The sequence below is a fragment of the Sylvia atricapilla genome, chromosome 23, assembly GCF_009819655.1.
Source record: "Sylvia atricapilla isolate bSylAtr1 chromosome 23, bSylAtr1.pri, whole genome shotgun sequence".
Taxonomy (NCBI): domain Eukaryota; kingdom Metazoa; phylum Chordata; class Aves; order Passeriformes; family Sylviidae; genus Sylvia; species Sylvia atricapilla.
The window spans coordinates 8,552-31,791 of NC_089162.1; the positions used below are offsets into that span (position 1 = coordinate 8,552).

General features: G+C 50.1%; 1 protein-coding gene across 1 annotated transcript; it reads right to left on the reverse strand.

Moving 5' to 3' along the window:
- Nucleotides 1–272: 272 nt before the first annotated feature.
- Nucleotides 273–20,795, reverse strand: ST14 (ST14 transmembrane serine protease matriptase). The gene is given in 25 exon segments (XM_066334608.1): nt 273–1,482; nt 2,759–2,895; nt 3,200–3,474; nt 4,131–4,317; nt 4,706–4,834; nt 5,007–5,120; nt 5,475–5,582; nt 6,609–6,713; nt 6,967–7,097; nt 7,901–8,010; nt 8,496–8,593; nt 9,013–9,152; nt 9,294–9,417; nt 9,420–9,527; nt 9,808–9,843; nt 10,278–10,438; nt 10,851–10,875; nt 10,878–10,920; nt 11,481–11,608; nt 11,829–11,838; nt 11,840–11,925; nt 11,928–11,954; nt 11,957–11,987; nt 20,672–20,707; nt 20,710–20,795. Coding segments are annotated over 25 exon segments (2,529 nt in total). The 5' UTR covers nt 20,728–20,795; the 3' UTR covers nt 273–1,320.
- Between the last annotated feature and the right edge of the window lie 2,445 nt (nt 20,796–23,240).

Genomic DNA, 23,240 nt, shown 5'->3' on the forward strand with positions numbered 1-23,240 from the left:
GTAAGCACAGATCTCAGAATGCTCCTTAACACTGCAGAGAGGGCTGAGGCACAAACCATCCTCCTATAAACCCTTACAGCTGTTTCTTGGGAAGATTTTTCCCCCAGACTCTGTGTGTCTCTCCACCATAGCGGAGCTGCCGTGCACAAGGAGTAGTGAAGTGTTTTACTGGGAGAGGCTCAGCTTCCCCCTTAGCACTGGGGGTGTGTGCTGCAGGTTTCTGTTTCAGGAACACTTACACAGAAGCCCAGAAGAACCACAGAGCCACAGTATTAGAAAATAACCCAGTTTATTGCAGCATCGCAGTTCTGAGAGTTTTACAAAACAATGTATTTACACGTGAGGAAGGGACTAACTTCAGCTGGAGTGTACTTTGCTGGGGCAGGAACAGACTACAGAGGATAAAGGAAGAAAACCAGCACATTCACAAGTCACATTTTTCTTTACAAAAGTAAGATAGGTGTACGGCTGGTTTGACTGATGTTGTCCTTGTGGGCAGCACCCCAGGAAGAATTCAGTGCAGCCCTGTGACTTCAGGCACCTGGGGCTCAGAAGATGCTGCATCAGCTCAGCTCAGTGTTATGTTAAGGCACAATGCAGTGATGCAAATAGCTCTGGATCTCCATGTGCCAGCAGCTCTGCCTGTGGTTTCCTTCACAACGAGTGATGGTGCTTGAGCACTGCCCATGGCTTTCTTTGGGGTGAGTGATGGCATCTGTGCTTTGCCTGTGGCTTCCCTTGGGGTGAGTGATGGTGTTTCAGCCCAACATCTCTCAGGCCCCCAGCCCTGGACTTGGCCATGCTGGAAGCAGAGTTGAACAGAGGACAGAAGGAAGAGGCTATGGTGTGGGACAAGGGAGGGAGCCCAAAGGGAATCCCCCCAAAACTACAGCAAGACCTCCCTTCAACCCCTCTGTGGCTGAACACCAGACAAAGGGGTATGGACGGCCGTTGAGAACAAATGCACGACAGAATATACGCTGAGATCTTGTTTATGAACTTGTCCAATAAAGTTTGTCTCTAAACACAAAATGTTTGTCTTTTTTTTTAAATTGTGTATTTTTGAGTTTATTTCTATATGTAATCTTGAATGAAGGCTCACTCAAATTGTTCATGGGAGCTGCACTAGCTTACCCCTCAAGGGAAACTCCAAATTTCTAAGACTAAGGGCTAAACCAAACCACCAGCTCTGGTTGCACAACATGGAGTCCCAGGCACTTGCACCGAGGTAGAGGGAGAGTTGAAGTTCACAGTAGAGGCTGTGCATGGCTGGCACTGCCAAGTGTCTCTAGCCAGTGCTGTCCAGGAAGGGATCCATCCCTAGAGGCCTGTGTGCTCCTGGATCCATTCTCGCAGGCTTGTGAGCCGGCTGTACACCCCAGGTTTGTTCCTCTGAGCACAGCCATCACCCCAGCTCACCACGCCAGCCAGGAACATCCGACTGCTGGGCTCCACACTGACCAGGGGCCCCCCAGAGTCTCCCTGCACAGAACCACACAGGAGCATAAGCACCAATCCCACAGATCATCCTCATGCAGTGTTAAAGTCAATCACAAAAACTGAGCAAGGAATAATCAATCAGTAAATCCCCATCTAAGTCAACTATCACTACAATTTTTTGGCCATTCCCTGAAACAAATATTTAAGCACAGCAATAAGAGCCACAGTGCCAGAACAAAGAGCTATAAAAATACCAGTCAAGCAGCCTGGCTTGCTAACTAAGACTGAATAACAGGCAGGAGTTGGAGTACAGGTGTACAATCTACCTGGTAGACAGAGTTTAAATCCTTTGGTTTTGTAGTTTTTGAATCTTAGTCATGCATCGATACAACTTGCTGCTGGTGCCCATTGTAATCTGTCCATTGTCTGAATCTAGGAAGATTACCCATAGATTTGTTTTATGTTAAAAATGTAAACATAAGTGTAAGTACCAGAATGAGCAGGGCTGAGCAAACATCTGTCTCCCTGCCTAATAACCAGCACTAAATCCAGGTGCTGCCTTGTAAGGGCATCCGTGGACGGCAGGGACAAAGGAACTCTGCAGACCTGAGATATTCTAGAATAACGTGGTTTTATTGCAAGGGCCGTGGGTAAAGAGGCCTGCTTTCAGCCACCAGCCTCGGCTGAAGCGAAGCCTCAAAGAGAGAGGGAGAGAGAGGGGGAATGAGGTAAGAGAGGTAAGAAGAGTGCCAGGGTCAGGGTGGGAGGAGAGAGGGAGGGAGAAGAAGCAGAGGGAGAGAGTGGGCAAGAGAAGGGACGAAGAGGCAAGAGAGGTAAGAGCGCAGTGAAAAGAGTAGGGAAAAAGGAGAGGCGAGAGGGGAAGGAGCAAAAGAGTAAGAGGTAAGAGAGCAAGAGAGTGAGGACCTTGTTCCAACACATTATATCTCCTTTGTGTTGAATATTCTAATTTACAGTGACCAACCGGTGCAAGATACAAAACCTATAAACTTTGCGTGCAACCTATGAGAACTACTAAATTACCATATCATCCTACATTCTAAACTCTAAAGACTACTCTTCTTATGTACTTTTTCCTTGATGCCTTGGCAGGGAGGAGATGGACTGCATTCTTGGGTCCTTTTGTTTTCTGTCCTTCAACCTACCTCCAGTTAATCACTGTCTTCCTGCCTGCCATGCCTACATCTCAAAGCTGGCCTTCATTTCTATTTCACTTACAGGTTTTACATCTCCAGTATTTCTTACCAGACAATCATATCCATAAGCCCTTCCTGTCCCATTTTTCCCAACATTGCCTTACCTGGCAAGCATCCACACCACCCGTCAGGATGCCCACACACATCATGCGTGGTGTCAGCTGGTCTGTCAGGAGCTGGTTACACACAGTCTGGTTGATGAGCCGAATCTCTGCCTTCTGCAGGATGGAGGCTCCCGTGCCTGCCAAGATGGAGGAGCAGTTTCAGTAAAAAAAAACATTTTTAAGCAGCTCCCTGTTTTTTCCCCTCAAGATACACAGAAATCATAGACTTGTAGAATCCCAGAACGGCTTGAATTCAAAGAGAACTATAGCCCATCTCATTCCACCCCTGGCCACAGGTAAGGACACTTTCCCTAGACTAGGTTGCTTCAAGCCCTCTCCAACATGGCCTGGAATGCTTCCAGGGATGTGGTAGCCACAGCTTCTCTTAGCAACCTGTTTAAAATACATCAATGAAGTCCCAAATCACACGCCAGTGCTCACCTCCTTCTGCAGTCGCTCCCCATCCGGTCACCCACAGGTCCTTGCCCACAGGGAAGTTGTGGGTGGCATCGGGCAGGCAGATGGGCTGGACGACGGCTGTGAAGGTGACAGGACTCTGCAGCTCCAGCACAGCAATGTCATAGTCATAGGTGTAGTCGTTGAAGAAGGGGTGGGAAATTATGCGCTTGATTTTGCAGGTTTGTACATTGGGGCCACTGCGGTCACCTTGGTCGGTCAGCCCCAGGTAGGCTGTCCATAGGCTGGGGTCTGAGTACCTGCATGGGGGCCATAAAACACAGGTGAGACCTCACCTTGGAGACAGCATCACTCACTACCTTAAACAGTTATCTTGTAGAATGCCTCTCAGAGTCAATGTTGGAATATTGTCTGTGGTTTTGGTTGCCACAATATAAGGATAATATTAAACTATTAGAGAACTTCCAAAGTAGGACACTGAAGATGGCGAAGGGCTTTGAGGGGAAGCAGTATAGGGAGCAGCTGAGGGCACATGGTCTGTTCAGCCTGGAGAAGAGGAGACTGAGGGGAGACCTCACTGCAGTTACAACTTCCTTATGAGGGAGAGAAGAGGGGCAGACTCTGATGTCTGTTCTGTGATGCCCAGTGACAGGACCAAAGAGAATAGCCTGAAGTTGTGTCAAGGGAGGTTTAACTTGGATATCAGGAAAAGGCTCTTTTCTCCAGAGGGTGGTCACGTACTGGAACAGACTCCCCAGGGCAGTGGACACAGCACCAAGCCTGACCAAGGTCAAGATGCATTTGAACAATACTCTTGGGCACATGGTGTGACTTTTGGGGATGATGCTGTGCAGGGCCAGGAGCCAGACTCAGTGATCCTTGAGGGTTTCTTCCAACTCAGCTTATTTTGTGATTCTGTGAAATGCTTGGAAGCACAGGGATGTGAGGCTGGTACCTGATGCCTTGCAGTGGCAAGAAGCAATGTGCCGCCGACACCAGCCAGCTTGCCGACACCAGCGAGGCCCCACAGATGTGTCCCTGGCCCTTGACATGCAGGCTGACCTGCCACGGCCATTCTCCCACATCTGAGTTCTGCCCACCAACGATCCGTGACTTCCTGACGTAGGAGCGGAGCCCACAGTCTAGGGCAGAGAAGGAGAAGGGGTGCTTGGTTTCTCCTGTTCCCATCCCATACCTCCCCTCTGTTCCTCCAGGACATCTGACAACACAAGTGCCCTGTTACTCATGTCAGAAAGGTCTGATACTCCATACACAGATGCTAAATTAGCTACAGCATTTACTGGCCAGCTCTGTAAAGTGGAGATAAGCCACTGTATTATTCATCTAAGCCCTCCTGAACAATACAGACACTCCACAGACACTAAAGAATGTGGCTTGGATATTTCCAGATCAAGCTCCTGCACAGAAACACCCAAACACCCCAGGGATCTCTCTGCAACACTGGGGTGTTTCTCTGAGAGGCCCAGTCCAGAATCCCATGCATGTCTCCCTCATTCCTCAGGCACTCACTGCAGTTGTCCTCATCAGAGTGGTCCTCACAGTCCTGCTCTCCGTCGCACTCAGGGTTCTGTTTGCTGATGCAGTGTCCACTGCGGCACTTGTATGTGTACTCCTTGCAGGGAACTGTGGTCTGGTCTGCTGCAGGCAAGATGGAGGCACAGGGGTTAGCCCTGGTTCAAGGGAGGTCACATCACCTTCACCTCTTCTGCCCACCCTAGGGCATTTCCACCCCATGCACACACACACACACGAGGGTGCCCAGCCCTAAGGAATTCCATCAGAGGCTGCATTTGATGGCAGTCACCCTCACCTGTGCTGCAGCTGCCCTCATCGCTCCCATCCCCACAGTCATCCTTGCCATCACACTTCTGTGTGCTGGGGACACACTTCCCGTTGTTGCACTTGAAACTGTCAGCTGCACAGCCTGGGGACAGAGAGCAGCTCCTGAGGACTGGGCATGAATCCTGCAGCACCTCAGCACACAAGACAAATAAAGCCTCTGCAGCTCCAACATAGTGTGTCTCCAATCTCTTCTCCAAACTGCACACCACCACTCAGTTATCAGCCCTTTCTATTCCTACACCTCTGCTCATCCTTCTTGCCTCTGAGCTCTCATTCACCTGTACCAGGTGAGTCCTCGGCATACCTGGGTTTTTTTGCCTGCTCATTTCCAGCACAGCACTTGCTTCTCTCCAACCCAAGAACCTCCATCACCCTCATTGCCCCCTGTGGCTGCTGGAGCCCTCAGCCCTTTGTGCTTGCAGGGTGAGTCACTCACTACATTGTAGCTCATCGCTGTTGTCGCCGCAGTCATTCACGTTGTCACAGACCCAGAACTTCGGCTTGCACCAGCCGTTCTGGCACCTGAACTGCTGCTCGGTACAGGCTGGAAGAGCAGAGTAAGAATCGCAGAATCATTTAGGTTGGAAAAGACCTCCAATAGCATGAAGTCCAACCTGAGACCAATCACCACCTTGTCAACTGGACCAGAGCACAGAGTGCCACATCCAGTTATTCCCTTGACAGCTCCAGGGATGGTGACTCCCCCGGGCAGGCTGTTCCAATGCTAGAAATTAGGGGAGAGGCCTGCAAAAGCACCTGTGGAGTCACCAGTAACCCACCCACCATGGCAGCTCTCCCAGTGGGTCAGCAAGCACTTGGTAACCCCAGCAATCAGCTTGGGACCGTGGTCATGTACATAAATACACAACACATTCAGTACATCCACAGTACTTCCACTTTCCTGAAGAACAAAGCCATTTGGAGCTGTTGTGTCTGAGGCAGTGGAGGCTGAAGCTGACATCACAACAGCAGGACAACCAGAGGCAATACTGAAACAAAGCAATTGCTGCAAGCAGTGTGAAAGCACCTGAGAAACCAGGATTATGGGCCAGCAGCACACTCTTCAACAGATAACTGCCCTTCCAAACCAGGGCATCTCGTCCTTTCTAATAAATTGCAGACCCTGGACAATAACATTAACTATAGGACAGCTCTTCTAATCCAAGAGGAAAACCTGCTGCACAAAGAAACAACTTCTGTGTGTCCCACAGGTTTTCCAGATGAGCTCTGCAAAGCCTGGCCAGCTGGGTAATGAAATGTGTCCTTCCACACCACTCAGTTCAGCCAAACCCACAACCAGCAGGATTACACAGAAAAACACATTCCCAGCTGGGAGGAACAGGAAAGGGAGGGTGATGCCACTGGGAGAGGCCTGGATTAGCAGGAACCCATAGCTCCTATGCTGAGAAGGGATCCCAAATTGTGCACCGAATTCTCACTTCAGCCTGGAGGAAGGTGGCAGTGCTGGTTCCCACCAGCACCGAGTCACACTACCCAGAACAACCCTAACCACCTGGGGCAATATGGCCTTTCTCATGCTGTGCCAAAGGGAAACAAGGGCTGGACTTACTGCAGGACCTCTCATCACTGCCATCCACGCAGTCCAGCCATCCATCACAGCGCATGCTCCTGTCGATGCAGCGGCCGGTATTGCAAGTGAACTTGCCAGGGCAGGCTGAGAAGGGGAAAGGGACAATATCACACATGAGCCCTCTTGGTGTCCCCTCTACATGCCTTCTGCAGAGTTCCCTATGCCTGCTTACAGCAGAACACAGCAGGAAGACCAGGAGGTTTGCAGGAAAAGCAAGGCATGCTGCTATCCCCCTGGAAAAGGCTGCTTCCCAGTTTACAGGGCAGTGTAAGCACAGAGGAGCTCCAGATCTCAGAGAAATCACTTTCCTCACCCCAGCCTCAGGGTTTCAACTCACGGTCACTGGAGTCATAGGACAGGAACTCTGCAGAGAAGCCTGTGTCTGTGTAGGACTGGTCCGAGTGGAACCGGAGCTCGATTTTGTTGGTAGTACTGGCCACCACAAATTGGGAACGTTCCCCACAGTACCTGCAGGGAGAGAGCAAGGGAAGTCAAAAGGCTGGAGGTCAGCACCAAGAAAACCTCCTTCTATCCCTGATTTCCCTTCACAGCCTGGGAGATGAGGGGGCAGGAGAGCACAGAGCAGGTCTGATCCCAGCACAGATTGCTGGGCCTCAGGGTCTGAATTCTGCTGCTGCTGGCAGAAGGTTTGGACCAGTTGTAAACACCAACTTCTGATCTTAGGAATGACTGGGAACAAGTTTTCTTCCACATCCTTGCCTGCCCCATGATGTGTCTGATCTCAGATACACTGGACTCGTGCAGGATCCCATCTCACCACGGGCGGGTGGGATTATGTACATGAACAGCAGTGCAGAGGCAGGTGCTGACTTTGAAACTGAGGCAGGGTCAGATTCCTTGTCCAAACATTGCGAAACAAGGTTAATCTCCTGACTGTGAGGTACCAAGTCTTCTGTCAGACCCAGCTTATATCAGGCTGGGCAATGCATCAGGAAATGCATCACAGGATATGAATGCCCTGAGAATGGAGAGGTGCTCGTTCAAGCAAACCCACCCCAGATGTTTCTGCCTTCCCACACATAAGCTGTATGCTGTGATGCTCCACAGCACCTGGCAGGGGTTCAGCTTCAGCACACCACAGAACCAAGTGTGGGGCTCCCCACTCATCATGGGGCAGTCCTGGGCACCCTCCTGCCTTCTCCCAGTCCTGACAGCACCAGCACACTTGTTTCCACAGCAGATTAAGGAAAGCACAAGGTTCTGTGTAACTAAACAAAGCCCCTCCATGGGTTCAGCCACTCAACACCCACCTTGTGCCATTGATTTGCACATAGTCTTTGGTGCAGGAGCTTACTGGGATCCCGGGCTCCAGCACAAAGAACATATTGAAACGCACCTTCACATTCTTTATAGGGGGAACCTGCAAAAGGAAGCATAGTAAGTGGGATATTGCTTTCTGGAGCAAGGAAAAAGGAATAGCTTCACAGAAAGAGGGTTGTGCTTGGGGGGAGGACAGAAGATAGCTGAAAAGAGGAGGTCAGTTTTCTACCAGGAAAAGAAACAGCCTCATAAAAAAGACTGAGTCACCTTGGCCCCAGAATCCCCAGTGGAACAGCCATACAAAGGGGTGGAAGCCAGACCTCTGGTCAACAGCCAGTAACTGGCCTGTCCCAAAGCCCACTCTTTCATCCTTTTTGTGTAAAGTTACAGGCTATTTCATGGGCTCCTATGGGGTTCAGGCCTTTTGCAACCTCTTCTGCCTTTGCCCCCAGGTCCTAAAGGCTCCCTCAGTCATGCTAGACTTGGAGCCTCTGGGCCCAGCTACTGCAAGTTCCCTTGCACCATGTCCTGTATAACCAGGGTCATTTGACAGACTTGTTAAGGGAAAGAGAGGGCCCATCTCACCTCAATGTTCCAGACACAGTCCGTGTCTGGGGGGTAGTGTGCTGGGTAATAGGGAGTAGTGAAGCTGCCGCTGTCTCCCTTCAGGGTCCCACCGCAGGCTAAGCACAAGCAGGAAGGTAATGACAGGTTAGAGATTTAGATGTGGTTTTTCCAAGCCTCTGCTGGCTGTCATCAGAGGCAACAGTCTCTAACAAGATTAAGTCACTCTCTGGAGAGCGCAGCTCTGCTCCAAGGCTTGAGAGAACCCAGCAGACCTACTACATGCTTCCTGTATACATTCATCTGCATGTCTAACCCAACATAATTCTTATTTTTGCCTCCTCGAGGGACATCTTTACCAAGCAGCCAAGAACAATGTGGGCAAGGCAAGCACCAAGAGGTGACCTGCTTCCAGGTGCTCCAGCCCTGGAAACATCCCTGACAAACTGACCAGAGCCACAGCCACCTCTGTTCAGCTGCCCATGGCAGGGGAGAGATGGGGAAACAAGCCAAGGCCTCACCTTTCATCTTAGCTCACCTTTCATCTTTGGGAGTTGGAAGAACTCAGCCTTAAAACCAGGGAATCGACCCTCCTTGTTGGTAACTAATGTGACTAGCATGACGTTCTGGGAGGACAGGAACGTCAGGTTGTAGGACGGAGCATAATTTCCACAAAGCCTAGGAAGCAAGGGACAGAATCCATGAGGCACTGCTGCCCAGGGAGCCTCAAGCAGCACAGCTCAGCTCTGAGCAGTGCAAGCACAGGACACACAGGACCTCAGGATCACTCTAGACTTGGTGCCATACAGGAACACCCACCTAACCAAGGCATGGGGCTCCACGGGGCTCAGAGAGTCGTAGACCTTGATGTAGTCACTGTCATCTCTGCATGGCTCCAGCTCCAGGGTCTTGAAGGTGAGACTGATGCTGGAGCTGGCATCTGCCTCAGTGCCCAGTAGCAGAGGGCATTGTTGGGGTATGGGCTGTTGGGGAAGCCTGGCGTGGTGAAACTGGTGACTTCCCCTTCCTTGGCATGAAGGGAGAAACATGCAGCTGTCTGCCCAGAGAGTAGGGAACAGTTAACAAGGCAAACAAGTCTCGCCCTGCCTTTCCCTAGGATGCAGAGAATAACTTCTGCAGGCTATCACAGGGCAGATGGCTCTTCTGGATAACAGCAAGGCCTGTACCACAGTCCATCCAACCTCAAACCAGCTCCAAGGAGCACACTGGAGTCTGCCTTGCATGCAGAGCACCTCTCTCCAGACCCTTCCCCATCTGGCAAGAGAAACACCACCCTAAAGAGACCACTGAGATGGAGAAGAACTGTACTTACTGTCCCGGGCAGAGTGAGCTATGCTGGGGTCCACAGCTGCAGGAGAAAAGAGAGCTGGTATCACCCTTTGGGCTAGGGGAAATCCATGGGCACAAAGCCAAGGTTGTTCCTCAGACTGTCATTGATCTGGCCTTGTTTGTGGAGTCTCTCCCTACAAACTGGCAGGAGAGGCTGCTCTTGCCTAGCCTCTGGCAGGTGAGGGAGCAAAATTTTCCTCTGCAGAGGGAGAGTTCATCCTTGTCCCTCTTCCCTGGGCTCAGAGAAGACAGAACCTTTCAGGAAAGGGAAGCAGGTCTGTGCAGCCCCCTTCAGGCTGTACATCCATTAAGCTGTGCTGTGACATCCAGGTCCTTACAGTATACACAGGGCTGGCTTTCCCATGGGAGGGCTGTGACCAGCACATTCTCCTTCCAGAGTAATATCCCACCAGGTCCCATGCAGAGCCCCAGGGACAAAAGAACCATACTCACGGAAAGCGATGACCGACTCCACCTTCAGCATGGGGTTTCTCAGGCGGGGGTTCCACCTCTGCACCAGGCTCTGCTTGTCAGCCATTGCCCTGTCCAGGCTCTCTTCCCGGTACTTGGGCACAAGGAATTCTGACCAGTAGTAGGCAATGACACTGCCTTCACTGTGGGAAGGGCAGTTGTGCGGTGAGGGCAAGGACAGACATGGGAGGACTCAAATACCGCTAGAAGAAGGGGCCAGACTACTTGATGAGCTATTTTTGGAGCCTGGCCACAAGGAAGGGAGAATTTCAATGACAAGTTAAGCAAACAGCAAACTGCCTGCCAGCCCAGGGAGTCTCTCTCAATGCTGCCAGGCACCACCCACTGCAGTTCACTGCACCATACCTTGATTTTCTCAAGACATCTGGCAGAAAACAAAATGCATTTTCAGGTCAATTTTTACTGCCCATCTTTTCCTGTGTCACTCAGATGACTAGTGGGTGATTCCATCCCAGCATCCTGGGAAGGAGGGTAAATGGCTAGTGTAATATCCCGGCATCCTGGATGAGACTCAGGCAGTGCCTAAACACTCACCTGAAGGCAGTGATCACTGTCTCTTGTGGTAAGGACCAATATCAGCATGATTCTTGTAGATCTCCTCCACCTGAAAGGGTTAACAAGGGGTGTTCAGCATGCCTAGAAGTGAGGAAAAGGGAAAGGCTAAAGACAGACAGAGCTTCAAGCCTCTGAAGGAAAACCAGGGCACATACCTGGCATCCTGGGTGCATGCATCTGCAGAGCCAAAGAGAGAAAGAAGGAGAGTTGAGAGCCCCAGAAGAGCCCAGAGCTGCCCATCACAGCCTGTTCTGACCCAGTTCACCCCAATCTTCCCTGGGGGAAGTAAATCCCCAAGTCTGAGTGATGAGGCAAGACCAGCCACTGCCTCAGTCTCCTTCAGACATCCTTCTGGCTCAGTTCCTGGCCCTGACCCATCCAGTGATTCTGGGACGTGCCCTGGAAGTTCCTATAGCACAGGGAGATGCTGTGGCACTGGGCTGGAGCTGGGATGTCAAGATCCAGCTCCAAAGAAGGTCCCCCCTCCCAGCCAGTGTATCACAGCAAGCAGGGAAAGCTCCAGTGAATCTTACATGGCATATCCCCATGGCCATGGGGCAAGAGAAAAATTCCTTGCTGCAGAAGGAGAGAGGCAAAGAAACCTCTTACCGTGCTCTTCACCTTCTTGGCCAGCATACTGAATTCTGGAGAGCTGGAGTTCTCATAGGCATCCAGGAATTCCCAGTTCAGAACCCGCAAGTGGCCGTTGAAACCTTCTTGGATGGGTGTGTTCCTATCTGGAAGAGAACAGCTCAGGTCAGGAAGGGCAGTAAGGGCTGGGACTAGTGTCACAGTAGATACCAGTGACAGCAATTGGGGCAGAGAGGTGGAAACGGTGTCCTCCAGAGCTTGAGAGAGGATATGTGAGCAACACCAGGTAAAAAGCTTTTCCATGTGGATGGATATGTTCCCAGGGTGTCACCCTATGTGTCACTACCCACTAGATGTCACACTCACATTTGAAGTGCCCAAAACAGGAGGCCAGTGGTGAGGGAGACAAGCAGAAAAACAATGATCAGGACGGTGACCACCACCTGGCGCTTTGGGCCGCGCTCTCCATCTTCTTGGAGTTCATGGCAGGAGGAACTCCACTCCTTCATCCAGGTTGTTCATGTCCTGGGAGAGAAGGGAGGGCAGGACAGTGAGAAAGATGTTCCAAAACACTTGCATGGGAGGTCCAGCCACAGAGCAGCATGAAGCACATCTGAAGACAAGGAATGTGGCAGCACTGAGGGCAAACCTCAGCATCACCAGCTCCACAGCCATGGCAGGTTTCTCTGAAGGTTCTTCTGAAACCCTGAAGGTTTCTTCTTTGCTTTTCTGCACATGTATATTCCTTTTTGAGCCTAATGTAAGGTCACGAGCTCAAGCAAACTCAGGGGCAAGTCCACATAACCTCCTGTGACCACAGCAAGTCACAAGCCCAAATGCTCCAAGATCTGCCTCGGCAGATGAAATTGCAGAGAAACATTCATTCCCAGAAAGTGCTCACTGTGTGCAGGTATGTCACCCAGAGCTCATGGGGCACAGCAGGCTATAAATAGCATTTCCCTAAAAGAAGAGCTCAAACTGCTTCTTTTATTTTCACAGTTCTCTGTCAGGCCTCCTGGGCCAACAGAAACCTGTGTTTCTGCTTGGAATCTCCCATGCAGCACAAACACTTGCTAAAAGAAATAAATCAAAAAGCTAAGATGAACACACAAAACATCCCCACAGCCCATGAGCAGCCATGCTCTTGGAACAAGACATGGAAGAGAGAAACGAGGAATGACACAGCTCTCGCTGTCATCACTACCCCATAACGGGCTGGGTGAGGAAGTGAAAGGGAAGATGTGTTGAAGCATCGAGCTCTGCATCAACTGTGAAACCATTGGTGCCCCGGGGTTTCACTTTCTCTCGCCTTTTGTTCCATTCCTCCATCCTGCACCTCTGCATCCTATCTGCACTCTGACCCAGGGGACACTTCCTCTCCTCCCAGCACTGGCAGTGGTGTGGGCGAAGCTCACCACATCTGCTTCCGATCTGTGCCTCCCTTGGGCAGGAAGGGCACTGCGTCTGCTGCAAAGGCCCAAAGCAGGAGGATCCCTCACCATTCTGCTCACCACCTTCCCATTTCTCCTCACCAGGCATTTAGCAGCTTCCTGGCCTCTGGAACCTGAGCATGGACACCATGGCACAAAGTGCCGACTTGCACAAATCTGCAGCGTTTCCACATGCCCCGTGCTCCAGAAGGGTAATGCTGTCTCCACAACATAGGGTTTGCCTGTCCTCTCTCAGCCCAGGGCACACACAAACCTACTCCAACAGCTTCAGTTAATTTGATGCAAATGTCACAAGCCCCTAAATTCAGGAAAAATAGGACAAGGGGGATATGGCTTGATAGGACATGGGGGAATGGCCTTGAAATGAAAGATAGCAGGGTTAGACAGGATACTGGAAAGAAATTCCTCCCTGTGAGGGCAGTGAGGCCTTGGCAGAGATTGCCCAGAGAAGCTGTAGCTGCCTTATCCTGGCAGTGTTCAAGGTCAGGTTGGACAGGGCTTGGAACAGCCTGGTCTAATGGAACATGTCCCTGCCCATAGCAGGGGGTGGGACTTGATGGTCTTTAAGGTCCCTTCCAACCCAAACCACTCTGAGATTCTATGAGAAACAACTAGAAAAGGGGATCCTGCTAACAGAGGGACCTCTGAGCCTGCTGTGCAGACATAAGGAACAAGCCATCCTCACTGCATTCTTCACTCAACTTCCAGTAGGCGCTTCATCTTATCTTTCCTCAGCCTCACCTGGCAGGAAAGCCCAGCTCCCACTTGAACCACTCCCCCACTTCTTTGCCCTTTTCTTCACCCAAGGCCTGTGCTCTCCTCCCACCCTCCACACCCCACTGCAGCCTCTCCTCCTTGCAGTACTTACCCGGGGCCCTTCACAACAGAAGAGAAGTGACAGGCACCTTACTCCGAGTTTTTGTCAAGGACTCCATAAGTTTAATCCTCTGCAAACACGAGAAGACCACCAAGACCAGAGCAACCCACCAGCTGCTCTCAGAATCCTCCCAGTTTATTATGTGGCAGTTCAGGGAAGGAGCCTCTGTTTATTATGGAGTTATACTGCCTGAGGTTAGGCAGAAAGAACTGTTTCCATCCCCAAATCCACCCACTTCCAAATAAGAAGACCTAGCAGGGCTGCAGAGGACAATCCCATAGGGAATGCTCTGAATCCTCTTGGCTTCTGATCATACAGGAAAAGCCTGAAGATATAACCCAAGGAAACTCTGAAACAGATGACACACAAAATAAAGCTTCAAGACAGACACATCCTAAATCACGAAATTCTTCAATCAAAGTAAAGACTACATGGAGTTTTACACAGACTGTCTTCCAAACATTCGTCTGGTTCCTACCAGTTTTCCAATCATGTAATAAATACCTCCAAATCTGATAAAGAGAAGAAACTGGTCACAAAACTTGCAAACACATCCTTTCTCCCTCCCACAGGGCTGCTCACAATGTTGAGCCTTGTCAGGACTTCCAAGACATTGCTGCTGTTGGCAGAAAGCAAAGTATTTAATTCTTTATCAACATCTGCAGGAGTCTGTGGCAAGAAAACAGTCTGAGGGGCTTGAATGATTGTCCTGGTTTAGGTCAAATTTGGGAGGAAACCTCTGAATGGGGTTCCTCTGGGGAGCAAATCCAAGCGGCCCCACCCCTAGCCGGTCTGGGAAAAAGAATTTCCTCAGAGAAAAGTGGAAAAAACTATTTATTTAAGAAACAAAATGCCCACGAGCATGAAGAATGAAACAATTAAACAACAAAACCTCTAGCTGCTCCAAAGAGAGATGGCAAAACTGAAGAGGTTCTCGCCAGAAGTTAGCTCAGCTCTTTCTCAGTCTTTTATCAATCTCAGTCTCTCTGGTGCTGGAAAATGCAGAGGTCCAGACCCCGGTGGGCCACGGATGCCGGATCCCAGTCCTTCTCTGAGTTTTCAGTCCAGAGCAGACTTAAACAGTCCCAAGAAAAGGGGAAAAAAACCAGTCTAGGAAGCTTCTTTGCCTCAGCTAGCTAAACTAACTGAAAGGAAAAAAAACCCTCTCCTGGTCACTGTCCAAGTAGCCAACGAACACATTGTTCCGAGGAAAAAAAAAAAAAAAAAAAAAAAAAAAAAAAGGAATGTGGAGGAGTGAACACTTTTTAAAAACAAACTGCGTGCATCTTCTTCCCTGCTCACCCTCAGAACCACTCTTACAGGTACAGACCACAACCTACAGCACACACAGAACAGACGATTGGGGATACAGAGACATCATATTCAACCCAGGACAATGATCTATCAGTTTCCCCAGACTTCTGGAGCCAGCAAGGAAGGACTGCAAAGAAAACCAATTTTCCATAGGAAAACCCTTCAGCTGTGGGGACCTTCAGCCCTCTGCAAAATTCCTACGCTTCAGTTTCACCAAACTGCCAGAAAAAAATAAGGCTCCACGGCAAGCAGGAGCTCCTGCTGTTTAACACTGCACAACAATGTGGTTGATACACTGTCACAACCCCTTGAGCTAAAGATTGTGTCTTTGCAGAGAGAAAACTCCCAGGGAGAAAATCATCACTGTGATTAAATCAGAAGGCAAACAAGCTCCCCTCTGCCTCCAGCACACACAGGCACATGTACTGCTGCTGGGATCAAGGAAATTAGGCAGGAAAGCTTACCACCTGCTCTTTCTTTAGGCAATTTCTCTGCCTTCCTTAGAAAAAAAAATATTAAAAATGTTAAACCTGTGAGAGTTTACAGCATGCCTTTGTCAGTTTGTTCTCGCTCCAAAAGCTGAGCCAGCAGCAGCTCAGGAGAAATGACAGGAGTGTAGGGACTTCTGGAAAGGTTACTTTGTTTTTCCTCCAGTACAAGGTGCATGTACATGCAGCCACTGACAGTTACTTGCCAGAAGTCACCTGACACAATAGGCAGATAGGAGATACAATCCAAAAAGGCTTCCCTTTCCCTCCCTCCTTGCTTGTATTCCAGCTCTTGCCCTTTCCCATTCCCATACCTTATGGCTGCCACTATGTTCCTCAGCCAACACAGATACTTATGTGAAGAGCCCTCACCCATCACAGCCTGGGTAAGTAACAGCCATTCCTGCAAACTCTTCCTAACATCCAGTGAAGGATCTGAAGCATCCCCCAAGCACTGCTGGAATGGTGAATCAGGCCATACAGAAGGTCTCAGATGAGGCCCCTTGTCCTGAACTCTAAGAGGCTGAAACTTCCCTGCCCACACTCAGCACAAAAACCACCTGATTGATGTGAGGACTAGACTTGCCTGTGCCCCACGAGTGCAGCTCAGCCTCTGCCCCTCTCATTCCCTGTGCTACACATCACCTTTGCTCCCAGCTCTTGGAAGGAAAAATACCCTGTCACCATCCTCTGAGCTAGATGGAAACTAGACAAAATCACATACAAGACAGGCTCAAAGATAACAGTTAAATCAAGAAAAAGACAACTGGAATGTTAATCTCCTTTAGTTGATGGCTGCTGCACATTTCCCTCACGTGCTCTGAACAGTGGCAGCTGTAAACCAGAGAGGAACTGAACACGTCCTGCTCTCACCTTGTCCATGGCTCCTCCAGAAACCATCTCTAGTCTCAAGTGACTCAAGGTCAGACTGTCTCACCCTTCTCAAGGAAACTGCTCCAATAAACATTATTAACAGAAAACCTCCCTTGATATTCTCTCTGCCTTAGTCACTGGAGCAGTTACTTCCTCTTGCTCCTCCTCACTCACTCCTGCCAGTACAGCCAGGCTCCCCACACAGGGTCAGAGGGATGTGGTCACAGTATCAGCTGTGGCAGCAAAACCAATCCAGTGAAAGGTTCAGACAGGCACTGCCTCAGTCCTTTTATGCCTCAGTTTCCCCTGAGTATCAACTCCAAGAAGAAACTTGGAAAAGAAGTGGACATAGATTGGATTTATTGAGCGCTTCGAGGGCTCCTGCTTTCTGTGCAGAGCAGGACCTCTGGGAAGAGCAGACCTCTCACTCCTCTTCTGTAAGCCATGCAGTGTATTTTTAGACAGTAACTGTGCTCTGTCCAACTGGACAAACCAGATGCAGAAGTGACTAATTCTGTCAGCAGGAAATGCTGCTAGTACATGGGGGTGGTGGGAACCAGCTATTCACTGGAGATTATATGGGAAAGTTGAGAGATCCTCCTGCAGTGGGGGATCATGGAAAGGCTAGGATATGCCATGGAATACATCATCCAGCATGATGTATGCAAAGCAGGGGTCCCTCTGAGATTGGCATCCTCCATAAGAGGCTGGTTTCTGCCTTGTTTGGCAGTCCCACCAACATGGTGATGTGTCCCGGGCACCAAACCCCTCACTGTTTCCCTCTTCTCCAAAACAGCTGCTCCATCTCTCTCTCAGTGTCTGCACCTGTTCACAAGACCCTGACCCACAGAAGGACTGGGCTCCTGGCCACTAGTTTCACCTGTCCCTTATGACCACCACGTAATTTGTTCATCCAGCACCAGACATGAGATTCACCTACTTCCTTTGACTTTCCCAACTCCAGACTCTGCTGTCTGCCACAGGACTGCTCAGGGCCAAAGCTGCTCAGATCATACAAGCTAAAAGCAGGTGTGCAACCAAATCAAATCTCACAGCAAAAACCATACCTGTCTGATACCAACGTACACAACCAAGGAAAGGAACCCATAAAATGCCAGGCTAGAGGAGGCTTAGGGAGGTCGGAGATGAAGCAGAGTCACTGGACTGCATGGTTTGACTCTTGAGGGTAATTACAACTTTCAGATCCCAGCCTGTTTATCCAAGAGGCAATTCCCACCTCCCCTTTTCCAGCCACACCTGCCTCGGGTGGTGTTCAATAAAAACTAAAACAAATACCACATCAGAAATGAGAGCAATGAAACCTGTTGACACAGCCACAATCTCAGGACACAGCCAGCAAGCCTGATCAGAGCTCAGGAGACCAACAGGGTGGGCTTGTGCGGCAAAAAGAGCCAGAAAAGTCGTCTTTTCAAAAGCTGAGAATTCCTGGATCACCCTGAAAGCCAACACCAGCTTTGTGGTGCTGGCATAATGGAAAACAGCCCGTTTCCCACTAGAATAAGTAAAACAAATGTAAACAGCATGTGCAACTCACTTCACCCAAGTAGCTCAAGTACAGCTACATCACCCTTAAGTCAACTCCTGCACCAACTCTTGCAGCAAACCCCAACAACTCTTCTGGAAAAAGATCTGATAAGATCTCCTCACTTTTCTTCTTACTTTTAAAAAGAAATACATGGAAACAGCGCACATGGGAGCAAAGCTTACATAAGGCATATCCATGCTGTGTTGCCCCATCATGGGCAGTAAAGCACTGAAGAAACTTTGCCAGTGCATTATTTTTGGTCCTCAGTTCTGTATTAAGGGCCATGAAGCTATAAAATTATGATGTCAAAACTAAAAAAGGAATATGGGGCAAGAGCTCAAGGACAGAGTCCTCCAGACTGTGTATCTTCCAGGCAGAGAGGGCAGGTGTAATAGAGAAAGATAAAGGTCACACACACTAAGGTCTCACACACTAAGATTGAGCTTAACCCTCCACAGCATTTGATTGTCTTGTGATCACCCTGAGTCATACAAGAAACCAAATTCCTTTAGGTTTATTACAGAAGAAACTCATGTTAATGTTTGCAGAGATAGCACAGGCTTGGCTTGCTGCCCCATCCAGGCTGATTGGTGCAGCTCTGTCCTGCATCACAGCAGCTCAGAAAAAGCTACAATGCTTCTGTGTGTCTGTGGTAGCAGAGAATTTCATACTCAAGTCTTAGCAGCTCTCGAGGAGAAGCTGGGACTAAAGGTACCCTACAGCCCTGATCTGTGTAGCTATGAGCCATGAAATTCCTCCTTACAACACAGTGATGTGCCAAGAGCAGCAGAGAAACATGCCACAGATGCAAACAGCTCATTTAAATCACTTGTACATATTTCCTGGTACAGACAGAATTGTCTGGAAAACAGGACTGCCTCCAGCAGCTTAACCAAAGCAGCTGAGCCCCAGACCTTGACCTCCACAACCCTTGTGACACTTCACTCATTCCTACAGTTCTGAGGTGGATCAAGACCACAAGTCTCCAATGTTTGAAGCCAATAGCAAGGAAAACAATGAGCACCTTCAACCAGGAAAGTCTCTGTCTGCCAAACCCATCCCTGCTGGCTGCTCCCTCCCCACCCCAGCCCACGGGCCAGATATGGTAGGACATTATTTCCCAGTCTGTCCCTGGTGGCCTTTGGATGGAAATGATACATTCGACCCCGAGCAAGGGAAGAGAACCTTTGCTCTGGTACCTTCCCCACAGCCATGCCCTCAAAACACTCTCAGCTGCTCCCTCAAGGGTTTTACAGAGTGATCTTTCATTTGCTGAGCGAAGGTCTGGCCTCAGCCCTTTTCTCATTGTGTCTTCTTTATCCCTGTTTGCTTTTGGCACCAACAGCAGCCAAACTGGCCTGAGCAGCACCTCACCTGCCAGCCACTACCCCAAGGAAACACTCTGCACCTTTCCAAGGAAGAGCAGAAGTTTCTCCTCAGCCCAAGAACTATGGCAGCTCCTTTACCAACACAGGAGGAGACACAAGACATTGCAAAACCACTCATTTCCACCACTCTCATGTTTCTAAGGGGCTAAGTCCAACAACAGCCCACAGGGGACAAACTCCTTGGGCTGTTTCCTGCCAGGAGGGCAGGTACTGTCTTCAGGGAAGCTGTTCTGAATCAGGTCAGCCCCTCTTGAATTTGCACAGGGGGAAACTGATCCAGAAGCAGGGAAGGGACTTGCTCAAGCTCTCAGTCCTGCATAAAGACAAATCAGAGAACAAAGCTACCTTCTGCCAGGAGAACAAACCAGGCAAGGAAGATCATGTCTCACAAGTGTCGCTTTGACCTGGCCAGGAACAAGGAGCTTGAGCTGAATTGCTTCAGTGAGAGCATCTCCTTCCCACTCCCAGCCATGGCACATGCTGGACTGTGGGACTGGAAGCAAAAGAAAATTTTTTGCTGCAGGCCAGCTTTTTGATCAGTGCCAGAACCAGCAGTTCCTTTGTTGCTGCGAGATAATAACTACTAAAGCCAGGCCTTGGAGACAGACACCACACAGCCTGCAGGTGGGGTGGGAAACGCTGCTGTCCAGCTTTAATCCAAAACCCTGTGTTTGGAACAGCTCTGTGGTACAAAACAGGCTCTGGAGGTGCAACCCAAACTCAGCCGTCCCTGCCTGACCCTCAGCCAGGAAGATCTACACAAGAAGCTCGCTCAGGTCTCAGAACACACTGACAATGTAGCGATTAATTTATGAAGCCCCACAGCCCTCGGTTAAAACTGGCCTTACGACGCTTGAACAGGTTTAGTTGGATCTGTTGCTAAACAACCCAGAGACAAGCTCTGCACACAGCTCACCAGCACGGAGTTTACCTTTACTCACAACCCCAATGCCCTCAGCTTAAGCTGAAACCAAACCCCCTGGAGCAACGGCAGCACCGACTTCAAGGAGATCCAAAGCCACCACAGACAGGTGGAGATCTCCACTTCCCCAAAGCCGGGTTTTTTTTCTGCTCTGCTAAGCTCAGCAATGTCCCCCAAATAGTTGCTCCTGACCTTACCCAAGAGTGAGGTGGAATCCCCCCTTCCTGAGGGATCCAGAGCCACCTTGAACCCACCAGGCTCGAAGGAACCAGAGCGAGCAGAAGACGAGGCAGCTCAGCCAAAGGCTGGCAGGTGTTCTGGGAGCTCCCCGCGCCCAGGTGTGCTCTCACCTGCAGCTGGGTGCTGTACCGCACGCCGGCCCCGTTGGCCGGGGGCCGCGCTCCATGGCCAGGGCAGTGTCGTGCGGCTCAGGCCGCCATGGTGCGGTGGCTCCGGCCTGGGCACGGTGCCCAGCTCCTCCTTCCTGTGCTCCTGGCAGGTGCTGGCAGCCGGAAACAACCCGCGGGCGCTGTGCCGCTCCCGTGTCTAGCTGGGGCTCCCGCCTCTACTCTCCACAGAAATAAGGGAAAGCACCATGCCCAAAAAGCTGTGCCAAAAAATCTCACATCAGCTCTGCGTCATCCAAGAGATCCTTCAGCCACAAGCTTTGCTTTAGGAAACGAAACCAGAAAAATCTGTCTTTTACCAAGAGAAGCCGCCCTGAAGTCGGTAGGAGGGCTGGCTGGCATGCAGAGATGCACAGTTCCTAAAGAAAAGCTTTGTGTATCCAGGGTCTCATCCCTCCTCGGGTGACGACATTATGAAACCCCACTGCAAAGAGGGCACTCTCAACGGGAACAGACAGTATACTCCAGAGATAAGCTTCATGCTCCCAAAAAACATTTGGTACACTCAGAAGCAAATATTCCCTTTTCCCAGCCTGAAACCTGCCCTCAGCAAGGCTACAGCACTGTAGGAATGGGCTTTCTCCTGGCTAACAGAGACCGGATGCAAAGTGAACACAGCAGCGCTGCAGAAACTGCACGTGCACCCAAATGTGGCACTTCAGGGATGCTCACACAGCAACAGCCCCTGGGAACTGTGTAGTTTAGTATTAAACAGAGAGGGAAAGGAGGGACTGGAGTTCTGAGGATACTCTAATGCAGTTTTGAAAGAATTTGTAACATTGAAAGCTGCATTCAGTCTTACTTCATCATTTAGCCCTTCTTGAAAGCACGGTTCATACACACACACTCCAATATTTAGGTTTCTCACATTCAAGAGCAAGTCAGGATTAAATTAGCTGGATCAAACTCAATTTTCCGTGGAAAGGTTCTTCCTTTCTCCATCTTACCCGTGACAGTCCATATGAACATGTGATATACCCATCAAAAGCTGAACTGGCCACCCTGCCGCTGATCCATACCTTTATACATCAATTACATCCACCCCTGAAACTGAATATTTTAAACACTTGAACACTTAAAATTTCCCAGAACTCTGGTTCTGGTACCACAGGAGTTGGCGATAACACGCATGAAATCCCTTGCTAAGACTCCTTTGTTTTCCTTTGCTCTAAATTGTCTCCTTCGGAGCAGTTTTGCAAGCTTTTTGCAGGTGTTTTTTTGGGGAAAAAACAGAGATGGAGTGAGCTCTCTGATCCTGCTCTGGTGAAAGAAACGTAACTTCTGTGCTCCCTTAGGAACACATGAACCACCACCTTCCCTGCCACCTCAGCAGCTGCCAGAATTCCACCCACCGCGGAACACAGCACAGGAGGAAGCATCCCTGGATTTAAGGTACTCCTCTTGAAAAGGTGCCGTGTTAGTCAGGCTGCTGATGTCAGGAGCTCTCAGCGCTCCCGCTGATGCCCAGCCCTGCCCAGCGCTGTTTTTACAGCCACTCCCTTACCTGCCTGGCTGCAGCCAGTCTTAACACCCCCGTGAAACAGCATATTTTGGGTACAAGCAGCTGCTCCCAGCTGAACCACTGCTCCTGCACTCTACACATTTTTCCTGTTTGGTGCATCCACTGGTCTCCTCCAGGCTGATGCCAGGCAAACACCCGTGCTCAGGGGGGATGATGAGGGCAAAATGTGAAGATCCAAAATCCCTGGTTCGACACAGAGCTGTGAGTGCTGTTTCCTGCCATTCAAGCCACTGACATTTTACAATCTAATTAATGAGCCCTCTTTGAACAAGGGGACACAATCACCGTGGGGAAAAACAGAAAGCGACACATGTGCTAAATGTAAATATTATATAGCTGGGAGGCAGCTGGGTAGAGGCCTCAATACTAGGATTCCCATTTCTCTGTTGCTGGAGCACAGGGATTTCCTTCGTGGCTGTGCTGCAGCTATTACGGAGTCACCGTGGTGGGAACAGGTCCCCTCCTGGGCACTGTACAGCCCCAAAACATACAATAACAATTCCCAACCTATTCTGCCACAGGCGTTTTTTTTTTTGGTGAGAGACTTCCATGTCTGACAGAAGGATGGTGAGCCCATCTGAGGAACGGTGAAAACGCGATAAAGCATAAAGTTCAAGGCACTCACCCGCATGCAATGGCAGCAGTCAGCCGCAAAGCCTGTTTGTTCCCGCTGGAACCGGTTTATCCAATAAAAGCTGTATCCTCCTCGCGTTGTCTCAGTGTGGCCACAATAGCATCTTGAGAGCAGACCCGAAGTTTGAGACGAAGGAGAGCCCTGAAATCTGAGAACCAAGCCCAGCTTGGTCAGAATCTGTGCCAGTTGCAAGAGCTGAATCGCTCTGAGCTCGACCCCCAGACAAGGACCAGCTAACACTGGGCAGGCAGGATCCTTCCGCGTCAGCTCCCAACCCTGGGAATGCCATGCACGTGAAAGAAGGGAAGAACTGCTTACATAGAGAATGAAGGCCGGCTGCCTGCGGGGGAAAATTC